Below are 12,364 nucleotides of genomic sequence, written 5' to 3' on the forward strand. Positions count from 1 at the left end.
CATGCATCTAGTTTTCTCTAGTTTTCTCATCATGCCAAACTACTTGTTACTCCCAGAATGTAACTTTTTAAATTTCTTTATTATATAACATTTCAAGTGTATACAAAAGTAGAGTGTCCATCACCCAGCTACAACTGCCATAAGGTATAGGCGCTGTTTCCTCTGTACGACCTTCTCAGTGTCATCCCCACCCCTCCATGGATTATGCTGAAGCACATCTCATTCATGTCACTTCATCTGTAAGCATTGCAGTTTACATAGCTAAAAGACAAACATTATTTATTTATTTTGGTGAGGGAAATTTGCCCTGAGCTAGCATCTGTGCCAATCTTCCTCTACTTTCCATGTGGGACACCAGCACAGCATGGCTGCTGCGTGGAGTGGTTCTGCACCTGGGACCCAGACCCTTGATCCTGGGCCACCGAAGCGGAGCATGCAGAACTTCAACCCCTCAGCCACGGGGCCAGCCTGTAAAAGACAAAGGTTTTTGTCTTTAAAACACATCTGCAAACTCAGTTTCACACCTAAAAATTAACTATAATTCCTTTATAATCAAATATCTGGTCAGAGTTAAAGTTTCCTTAGTAATTTAATAAATATATTTTTACAGTTGACTTGTTCAGGTCACTATCAAAAGAGGGGCCACACATTACTTTTGGTTGATAGGTATTTTAAGTGTCCTTTTTCTTCTTCTGCTTTTTCATTTTGACATTCCATTTAGGCTTAAGTCTCTTAATCTATGGTTCCACTTCTTTGTTTTATTTAGTATAATTTCTTTACTGAAGATACTGAGTCATTTGTAGAGTGTCCCACATTCTGGATTTTGCTGATTACATCCCTGTCATATCCTCTAACATGTTCCCTTCTCTCTGTATTTCCTGTAAGTCATATAATAAATTTTTATTTTAAAAAACTCGTAACTTTTATGAATATCTACTGATTTACCTGAACCTGAACTGCTATGTGGATGATTAAAATAAAGGCAATACTTTTAATGGTATTACTATATCAATGTAAAATTTAAGATTTATGATACTGAAAACAATGAATGTCATGGTTAGCTAAAAGTGGAAACCTGGGTACTACTACCAGTCACATGATGACAATAAGCCTTTTACTTTGTGAACATGGCGGTTTACAAATGTGAAGAAAGCACTGAAATAATGATTTCACGTCTGTCGAAAACTCTAAAAACAATTCTAAGGATAAAGCTCAGAAAAAGACTTTGACAGATTATAATTTGCTTTTGGATCAATTTTTTCCCCTCTTTTCTCTTTAAAAGCAAGTCTTTAGTGGTAATTTGTGGGAAAAATGTTGTATGCAATAAATAAAAACTAAAAGAAGTCACCGCACTAATGTTTGACACATATTACTAAAATTAATCACAAATTTATTATTTAAAATAATTATTATGACTCTTTTTAAAGTAAAGAAATTAAAAACCAGCACACTGGCTTACTGTAAACAATTTAAAAGAACGAAAATGCCTTACATATTATCTTTATAATATCAAATTACTATGAGATATTTACTTTCCTTTTGACTGCAGAGCTGTTAGCTCTTTCCTCTCAGCTTCCATGGCCCTACTCTTTCCTGACACTCATCTTAAGCATTCTTGTAGTTTCTTTTTGTTTTCCTTCATTAGCTCCTCTTCATTAGCCAGCTCCTTGAACTTGGTGTTTTGGGTTTCCTTATTGGTTCTTCTATTCTGCATTGTCTCTCTAGGCAATAAAACTCATTCTTGCTCAAGGCTTGCTATCTCTGTTCTATTTCATGTTCTCTTCCATGGAAACCTCCTGTCCCCTAGGCCTGAAGGCTAAGCGACCTCTCTCCAGAGAAAGTTTGGGAGATTTTTAGCTATCATGGAGTTTTATCCCTGTTGTTGAAAATTCCTTGTTCTGTGTTTTATTCTTACTAAAGAATTTTACCTGTTTTATTATGTGAGAGCTTTTATTCCTTCATGTTGTTTTAAAAATATGTGAAGTAGGACTTTTTTCCCCCAATAGAGAAACCTGTGTTCTATAGTAGATGTCGAGTAGCCTTGTGATCATTCTGCCCTTCTCTTTTTGTATATTTATAATTTCTACTCATGTTCATACACTAATGATTCAATAATTTTAATTATTTGTATGCAACTAAAATATTTGAAATGGTTGAATTCCCTAATGTGGGAAAATTATTCCCCCAAGAAGAGAGAGACTTAAGTGTATTTCCACTCAGATTTTAACATCTATAAGTTCTTGCCCAAATCTCTTTGTTTCTTTCCCTCAAAAGAAAAAAGGAGTAACAGGTGGTGTCAAAACTTTTTAATTTTGTAATAAGAGGTATGAAGAGTATTCATAAAGCCTAGATGCTATCCTTTTTCGTTCTGTTCTATTTCATTGTTTTAGTGCTAGTCTGGACCCACTAAATTTATATCATGACTTGCTGTTAGGTCATGACCTGTAGTATGAAAAACACTCATACCATAAATCCTTGAGTTTCCCCAATATTGAAATATGATATCCATATTTTCTTCCCAGTTGCTATCAAAATAATTAACATACCACATGATATCATCTTTATGTTTTGCTAGGATTTCTTTTTCTTATAAATATTTGAATATAATATTAATATATGTGCTTTTTATGTATTTTTTTCTCATTTAACATACAGGTTCTTGGGGAGCAAGGCCTTTGCCTTTATTTTTTTAATTTTTAAATAACATATTTTGGAAATATGAGAAACTTACAGGAAAATCACAAGTGAAATACAAAAAAATTTTCACTTTGTAAAGAATTGGAGAGTAGATTGCAGACCTGATGTTCCACCACCCCCAAAGACTTTAATATGTATTTCCTACAAATAAGGAAGGATGTTTTCCTACATAAACACAATATAACCATAACAAGTGGGAAATTACTACAGTAGGAACTCTTGGGACTCAGAGGAGGAGAAAAAAACAAACAACAAATAGATTTGACAGAATTTGATGACTGCTTATATAGGGGAAAAGAGAAACCATAATATTGGGAAAAGTCTATCAACTACCCTTTTGCATGTTTGTGTCTATGTTTGAATTGGGAAATAACCTATGTTAAAAATATTTAATTACTTAACACTTCAATGTTGATGTTCTGTGGGAATATAGTTTTAAAATAGTGTATTCTAATAGAAGAAATATTTGGTCACAAATTTGCTGTTGTTGTCTGCTAAGATTTATTGTTAAATAATTGGGATTTTGAATCAAGTAATAGAATCTATTGAAAAGCTTTATAGGAGAAGTGAGATATTTTAGAAACCATCCTAGGTTTTGTGGATAGTGACTGTGCGTTAAGGGTATCAAAAAAAACAGCAAAGGAATCCACATCTTTTCTTCAGCCCTCACCTCTCTCTGAAGACCCATTGTCAAATTTCCAGTTACTAGGGCTTTTCATTTCAAATTCAGTATGAAAAGAATTAAACTTATTGCACACATTTACACACCCTTTCTCGACTAGATTTCCTTTTCGTTTACCTTCTCCTGTACCAGTACTTGGTCTAGAAGCTAAGCATTGACTCTTCCTGCCCTTCATCCGTACCCCACCCATATCTTGTTGATTTCTACATCTTGAAAAGGGCACTAGAAAAACCTAAATCTTATCCTATTTTTATTACTAGTGTCTTGGCAATTTTGAGAAAGTCACTTACTTTCTTTTGTGTTCAAATTAATCTACGTAAATTATGGTATTTGAACGAAATATGATATAAGTAGTGGTGAAGAGCATGATTTCCATAATGAAGCTCTCTGCCTTTTAATACGTGTTCCATCCTTCAGTAGCTGTGTGATCTTGGGCAAGTCACTTCTCTATGTCTCACTTCTATATATCCTCAGCTATAAAATGAAGATAATAGTATATATCTCACAGGATTGTTTTGAAGATTAATTGAGTTTAATATATATGTAATATTAGGAATAGTGCCTGGCACATAGTACGGACTACGTAGGTGTTAACTCTTATTATTGTTGTTATCATTATGATTTTTTTGTTTGCTCTCTCAGGTCCATTCTTTCATTTTGTAATACTGTTGTGTTAGTCTCCTATTCACTACTCTTCTCTCCATTTTCACTATTAACCTATTATCATTCAGGATTGAATTAGTTTTTATGCGTAAAATGCTTAGACTACTGTCTGGCACTTAGTAAGTGTTAGACATTATTATTGGTTAGTATGATTTTTACATAAATGCCCTCTCAGGTCAGTCAGATCCTTTCTTTGCCATTAGTGGTCCTCTGCCTTTAATTTCCCCTACTGCTCTCCAGATTGGTCTTTCTAGGACACTGTGGATATAACGTCGCTCCGTTTTGAGACTGTTGATGCCTAAAAGGAAAAAAAAACAAAAAACAGCTTCTTTGATAGAGATATCAGAGGACTTGCCAACGCCAACTGAAAAAATGGTATTAATGAAAGAAGTCAAGTTGAATTTTGAAGCAGTGTAAATTTTGTTTTAGCTATTTAAGGGCATTGCTTACTAAATAGTCTCAGTGTTTTATAGAAAGAAAAGCTGTACTGATGATCAAATTCAGGTGGACTTGCAACTTATTTTTAGCAAGAGACTAAAACTAAAGTTTTCTCTGAAAAGCTCAGCAGTTCAGTTAAAATAGAAGGAGGAGTAAAGGTCAGGAAGGTTTTATGAATTTTTTATGTCAGGAAAATAATGTATTTATCCAGGTTTAAATAAGGAAAAAATTGAAGTGTGATTAGTAATTCTCTAAAGAGAGCTCTTTTGTTCGTTTCAGAATTTTAAGCTTCTTTTTAGAATTTAAATGAAAATAGCTTTATTTCTCTATTTTAAAAATAGCATTGTTAGTTTTTGTTAGAAGAATCGTAAGAGACCTTATCTAATTTCTTAAAGAGAAGTCACTTGTTATGTGTTCATTTGCATGACCTGCTCTTTAACCCTTTGCTCATCTGCAGCTGTTTTTATCTTTTAAATATTTTGGAGTATCATGGAGAAAAGTTTTTTTGTCCAGTAAAAATTGCACTGGATTTTGTTTTTTTAATATTGATAGCTGCATAAAGTTGATTCACCACAGTTTTAGTTTTCAGATGATTTTTAAAGATCAGGTTTGTAGGTATGTTTTTAAAAACTTTAGTGCAGGAAATGGCAGAGCGAGAGTTAATGTGTTACATAGAGGAAAGAACAGTCCATTGGGGGTTAAATTGCAGAGTCTAATGGAATAATAACTGGTAGCACCATCTGCTGGCCTACTTCCGCAGAAGGAGTCAGTATTTTTAACGACATCTCTAATATTCATGCTGATGCATTTTGATGCTTTGTGCATTCATTTCTTTCTGTGCTTTGTTGGAATCTGGCTATCTGCTTACAGCTATTGAGGAAACTCAGCTTTTTAGGAGGGGTTTACAGCCTTTTTCATATCTAAATAGGATGAACAGTGGATGTAAACTTGCCAAGGCAGAAATGTGTTGATAAATCACAATGTGTATTTGTGGAAGGTTGTGCATCTCTTGGTTGCAGCTTGCTAAATAGGCCATTTAGGAATCTTCTTTCAATGCTTTTTTCTTGAGCACTGCCTGGGGTGGTGAAAAAGCAGAGGGCAACCCTTTGTCTGACGCCAAAAATGTCTTCAGTGAAGAGGCCAAGAGGAAGGGTAAGTGAAAGCCTGAATGAGTGGGAGGAGGAGGGGTTCTTTGGGCTAAAAGGCTAATGGGATTGAATAACCTTCCTTATTACTGGCTGCTGCTGCGGGAGTCGTACTGCATCGCCATCTTGAGCTTGTTGCTGTTTTCTCGAGTCTTGGTTATTTGTTATAGCCTGTAGGCCTTAAGGTGGCATTTTAGTGAGCGATTCTAAGCCCTCCTTCCTTTCCCAGTGCTGCAGCACTGCTATGAAACCTTTGATGAGGCAGGTATAGAAAAGATATCCAGTGAAGCACACTGGAATCAGCATGAAAATGTGTTTGGAAATTCCTGGTGGTTTTTTCCTTTGCTATAGTCAGAGGCATGTTTACGGGTAAGAACATAACAAAACTGTGATCTAAGTAGATGTGAATGAATGCGTGTTTGAAGAGGATATTATTTTTTAAATGCTATTGATCTGCTTCCTGTGATATTGCTAAAATATTAATAATTTTAACGTAAAACTATAAAACTTTTTTTTCAGAATTGCTTGAGCAAAATAATTATGATACATAAAGAGAAAAAAATCCGCATTTAACTCTTTCATGGAAAAACTAAAACTTTCTCTAATTTTAAGTATGGGAATGTCTTTTTACTAACTAGCTATGTTGCCGCATAGATTGCACATTAAAATGATTTAAATGTTTTCAGGTTCTAGTTCTTGTTTCTTGTAAAGCAGAAAGGCTTTATTTTTCTAAAAATCACAATAAACTATAAGGAGTAATTCTAAATTAAAATTGCTATATTTATTAATAATTTTTCAGAGGTCTGGAATGAAGAGGAAAGAAAAGACTTTTATTCCAAATGCACAGGATATTTACATGATAAAATTTGAATCAGCAGTATTTACAGGACAAAATTTGAATCAACTAATCAAGAATGCTATGAAAATATCAATGAATCTATATTTTCCTTCTTCAGCCTTCATTTTTAAAAGCAGTAGTTGAGCTTTTTGTTTATACCTACACTACTTTCTAGATCTGCAAAATGTTTTAATTTTAAATTTGTAGCACTCACATTTGCTCGTGTATTTTACTTCTTTAGGCTTAACTTTAAATTTTCAGATACTTATGTTAATTGTTTTGGATGTACTTTGGTATATTCTGTTAAAAAATATTTTGGTTTCTCTAGCCTCCATCTTCCAAGAAGAGTGATGGTCCTGGGACATACACTAAGTTGCAGAATACCCAGGTGAGGATCATGTCTGAGAAGAAGCAGAGAAAAAAGATGGAATCAGAAAGCAAGCAAGAAAAGGCTAATCGTATAATATCAGAGGCCATAGCAAAAGCAAAGGAGCGAGGGGAGCGCAATATTCCACGAGTTATGAGCCCTGAAAACTTTCCTAGTGCTTCAGTTGAAGGAAAAGAAGAAAAGAAAGGTAGAAGGATGAAATCCAAGCCAAAGGACAAAGAGAGCAAAAAAACAAAAACTTGTTCTAAGTTAAAAGAGAAGACAAAAATTGGGTAAGTTTTTAAAAATTAACTGTAATTCCTTTCAATTTTTTGTTAAAGTGCCATCTTTCTAATCTTTTACTCTTGATTTGCATGTGATGTGTTTTCTCCCACTTTGGACTTTTAAGTTGTTAGACACTATATGTACCTTATTTCCTTTTTGAATGAATTAGATAATATTCCAGAATTTACTAAATCCTACTATTTGTGAACATAGCTTTTTGTACATTAATATTATTAAAAGGAATTTAAAATAGGAAAATATTTCATATGTAAAACATAAAAAGGGAAAAAAAAACAAATAAAATCAAACTTGCATTGCAGTGCCGGTTCCAAATTCACTTTCTTTACAGAACATGTATTGACACTCTTTATAAGATTTCTTTACCTCTTAGTTGTACTTCATCGGAACATCCATGTTTCATCGGGAACATGAAATACAGTATTTTCTCATAAACCCACAACTTTGGACTAAATGGAACGGCAAGGAAACTAAGACCATTTAAATCAACAACATGCAGCTCTTGGCTCTTAACTGATTTACTCCCTTACAGTCTTTCTGATTTGCTTTATGTAATAAATAGGCCAGGTGAGGATTAATACTCCAAGAGAATTATAAGGACAAAGAATTGCTCCAGGAGGGTACATTAATCCTAGGTATTTTTATTTCACTACTTATCTAATACATTTTCAAAAAATAAAATATAATAAGTGTTGTTATTTGTTTTATGTGGTATAATAAGTGTTGTTATTTGTTTTATGTGGTATTTGTTTTGCATACAAGGGTAAAAATAACCCAAGGCCAACATAGTTTAGAATTGTTTTTGCAGGAATATTTGGTCATTTTTGAATACTTTATACGAAATTTTACATAAAGTGTTTATGTAAGTGTTTTCTTTTTTTCACACAACAAAGTACACAAAAAAAGAATTCCCTTATTATGAAAATCTTTGTTTGCTTAAGAAATTCTTAATACATTACGTAGGTATTTAGAACTAACACAATTTTGTAAACCAAATTAGTTCTCAGTATTTTAAATGCAACCACCAAATTGAAGTAGATCATTAGATTCTGATGCCTTCCAAACCAAAACATTGAACAATATGGGCTTTCTTGCTATAATAGAGCAATAACTAATATTATTGATCTTTCATTTTATTTGCAGACAGCTAAAGTAAAATTTGAAAGTTAAATTTCTACTCCTTTTATATTTAAAGGTTTCAGTATGAAAGTATCTTATTTTTCCAATACTATGTCTAGTTTTAATTTAGGAAACCCCATATTTAATCCTTTAATGTATTTAAAAGTTAATATAATGAACATTTTCCACTTTTAACTTATACAGAGATATAGACAAAGTAGTGTACTGGTTGGAAGGGTATTAAAAAATAATGCGTAAAACTAGAGGAAATTGAGAGAGATACTTCACAAATTACAGTAAGTTTAAATTTTGAGGGGAATAGCTAGAGGCAAAAGATACCAGAATTAAATCTGGTTTAAGAAAAAACAACGTACATCGGGGAAAATAGAAATAAATTGTAATAGAGAAACATGAAGTTTTGAAAAATGTAAATTAATATTGTAGGGAATAGTAATATATTGCAGTAGAGTATCTGACTCATTCTGTGACATTTGTATTTTTGTTAGAAATAGGTAGATTATTAACAATAAATTAGTTTAATATTGCACAGCATTGGTCAATTTAGTACTTATTTTTAGAGAGAGCATTCTTGAGAAAATAGGTGAGAATTGTACTGGAAAGATACATACATGGTGAGATACTGAGTAGTTGCTTTAAAAAACTTCATCGAGAGTATCGAACTTTTTGATAGAGGAATTTGTAAGTTGCAAGCAGGTAAGTAAAATTGACACTTGCCTAAATATTGTTATTAAGCTGCTGGAGTAAATAATTTCTTGGTTATCTTGATCATTTTTATCAGATAAAGACAGATTATTATCATGTTGGAGGAAAAAGCATAGTTGGAAATGAAATTCATATGCAACCTAGAGTTCCTGTATTAGTCGATTGAAATATTATTACTATGCTTTCCAATAAGCCACTACATTTTATAATTTTTAATTTGCCCAGTTTTTAATTTTTGTTTGAAGAGTCATCTTTTAAATAGTTAAGTTTAGTTGCATCATTTTAATTAACAGCATTTTATGATATGTTAAATATTTTCTTGTAAAATTTTATTTTTCTATTAGTTTTAAAAGAATTGGGCTTTTGCTAATATCAAATGATTGGTATTTGATAAAATTGAAGGGACTGTTTGCTGGAACTTAACCACCAGCAATGTGAAATATAAATGTTAAAAGTAACTAAATTTGTAAACAATAGATTATAATGGATGTATAGTCAGAGTTGATGTTTATTTAACCCATATATGTGGTTTGATATAATCTAAGAAGACTAATCTGAGGAATGCCAATATTGCCTCTGCTTGCTAGTGAGCCTGAAACCTTTTCATTATTTCAGTCACTTTTATAGATTAATTTTTTTTAAATACAAGGAATAGAGTGTCCTTTACAGAGCGCTTTCTTAGAGTCTTGTTTAATCTTTAAAACAGTTCTGTGAGTTAGAGTGGGCTGTGCAGTGTGATAATGTGGTTAAGTTCTTTGGCTTTGGAGCAAATTGCATTTGTTCAAATCCCACTTTTATCACCTACAAGCGGTGTGACCCTGGACAAATACTTAACCTTTCCAAGCTTTAGTTTCCTCTTATGTAAAATGGGGATAATGATAGTACTTTGCTGGTAGTGTTATTTTGAGGATGAAAAAATTTAATAACATCTAAAGCATATAGAACTATACCTCAAATTTATTTAATGTTAGCCATTATTATTTTCTGAAAACGTAAATACCATATAGCTATTTAAGAAAAAAGCCGTGGCCAGGAGCCACGCCCCTTCCTTCAAGCCTAAACTCGCACTCACCTGCCAAGCTTCTCTTCCATTAAGGCTCTGTTTCTAAATAAGATCAGTTACAAAATCAAACAGACAAAAACAAAAATAGTTGCTACTTGTTAAGAGGGATAATAGGTTAACTTATTAATGGCTTTTTACTTATGAGCATGCCTCTGTTTATCAGCTTAGTTAGAGTAGCTTTTAGGACAGGTAAATTTTGTTTGAAATAGGCCTGGAGTTTGAACATGTTGCCCATGGTTGAGCGGAAGGATGGGAGTTGAAATGGAAATGGCAGGTGTAAAATAAAGAGTGAGGTAGGACGAGAAACAACCTTTTTCTACTTTAACATTTTTCATGATCTTGGCAGTCAGCTTCTAACAAGCTGTCTTTCAAGTAGAAGAGCAGGTGTTTCTTCAGTAAGAGTAGGTACATAGTAGATGCTCCATGAATGGAATGAAATGAATTTTATGGAATGAGTGGAAGATTAAATGGTAAATGATACAGAATGATTGAATTTGATTTGTTAAATCAAAAACAGAAATGGCAAACTAATCCTTCATAAAACCACAAGGATATAATTAATGGTTTAGTAATAATAGAGAGTTAAATTCTAAAATAAATTCATTCCAAGACTTCCAGTAGAATTTTCTTATGGCTCTATTTGGTTTTAGTTTATGTGATAGAATATCACATGATTTGACTGGAGGATTTTTAAATTTATTGTTTATAACTTTGGCATTTAAACTGTTTCCATGTTATCAGAATTTACTTCTTTGTGTTACAGATGATCAGATTGACATGGGTAGAATGTTTTTATATTTAAAAATGTTCTTGTGTCCCTATAAATTTAATCTGTAGTAGTCCTTTATGATTAAACTTAAACTGTTTTCTTTTTTGTATTCTTCATAATTATTCTTTTGTTTGTTACAGAAATGCTAGTTATCAGGTGCTACAAGTAGCTTTTCTCTTTACTTAAAGCAGAAAACATCTAAATTAGGAAATACAAACGAGTAGAAATTAAGGATGTCATGTTATAAATAAAAACAACAAAACATTAAATTAGATCTCGAAATTATATTGTGCCCCTTTTTGCTATAGTCTTTTTGAATCCCTGAGAAGGAAGAAAGAAAATAATACTTATTAATTACCTACCATTGTATATATAAATACATATGTATGTGTATTTTTTAAAGAAAATTAACATGTAAGTGTGTCCATATGTCTACAGACAGACATTTACCTCTGAGTAAAACAGGGAAAAATAATAGGAATGAACAAAATCTGAGTGATAAAGAAGATGAATCATCAGAAATTAGGAATCACTTTATAGTCCATGTTAATAAAGTGACAAATGAGACTCTGATTGCAAATATTCAGAATCATAGGAATTTAATATCTGTTTGGGTAAAATATAAATGTAGTAATTAATTGTTTCTTGGCATACGATCAAAAAGCAGTTTGAAAAATTTGTAGTATCAATTTATTATGTATTTCTAATTATTAATTCTATGCTATTGGTAATCTCTATATTTCTATAATTTTTAAATACCAAGCAGATAAAATGTTTTATTGATTTCACTCCTTGCATCTAAACTTAAACTCAGTGAAAATCTGAAACATATTCATCTGCAAAAGAATTGATATATACAGTTTTTATTGTTATGAATTTAAGATTTACAGTTCCATTTTTAAGAAGTATACCTTTACATAAAATGTGTTAGTAGGGTTTATACATTAGCAAACAATGTGCTCTATTTCATTGAATCTAGGATGTCGTTGATTATAAGACACACCATTATTTTTATGTCAGTAAGAAAAAAAAATTTTATGTCAGTAAGAAAAAAAAAATATTGCCAGTTAAAACTATGATATATCCTTCGGTTATTAGGTGAGTCTTGATTTCATAGATGTGAATATATGCAAAAAATGTGTATCTTAGAACCACTAAAGTAAACTATTTAATTTTAATGTTCCTACTTTGTCAATATTTTTTAACGTAAAGACCATTTACTTTTTTTTAAAAGAAGAAACTTGTTTAAGATTAAGAATTAAACTGGGCTGATAAATATATTGATTATGATTAATACTTAGTACTTGTGTTCTTAGTAGCAATGAAAGAACTTGGTGAATTCAACTTTTTGAAAAGAATGATGTCCATCCTTAACAGGAAGGAATTTATAGTCCAAGTTACCAAGAGTTTATGATACAACGTTACTTTCACAAATTTGAGGATTAACTAAAATGAAGAATTCTTTTAAAACAGATTATTTTTTCCCACATGAGTTTAGGCTCGAGTCTTGAGTTGAATCTTAAACTGGAGTAATTTCACCAAATTAAATGTGTTTCT

At 31.9% G+C, this 12,364-nt stretch overlaps 1 protein-coding gene across 12 annotated transcripts in view; it reads left to right on the plus strand.

The window, feature by feature from the left end:
* CHD9 (chromodomain helicase DNA binding protein 9) overlaps positions 1-12,364 on the plus strand; it is a 230,703-nt gene that overhangs the window by 121,859 nt on the left and 96,480 nt on the right. For 8 of the 12 annotated variants that reach the window (XM_070613643.1, XM_070613642.1, XM_070613640.1 and 5 more), the window contains one exon: positions 6,792-7,123. In XM_070613643.1, the coding sequence (XP_070469744.1) occupies positions 6,792-7,123 (332 nt within the window). Of the gene's footprint in view, positions 1-1,900; positions 5,633-5,696; positions 5,995-6,791; positions 7,124-12,364 lie in introns of those variants that run through there. The other 4 variants (XM_070613646.1, XM_070613647.1, XM_070613648.1 and 1 more) reach the window with 3 other exon arrangements.

Source organism: Equus przewalskii, chromosome 3, assembly GCF_037783145.1.
Source record: "Equus przewalskii isolate Varuska chromosome 3, EquPr2, whole genome shotgun sequence".
Lineage (NCBI taxonomy): Eukaryota > Metazoa > Chordata > Mammalia > Perissodactyla > Equidae > Equus > Equus przewalskii.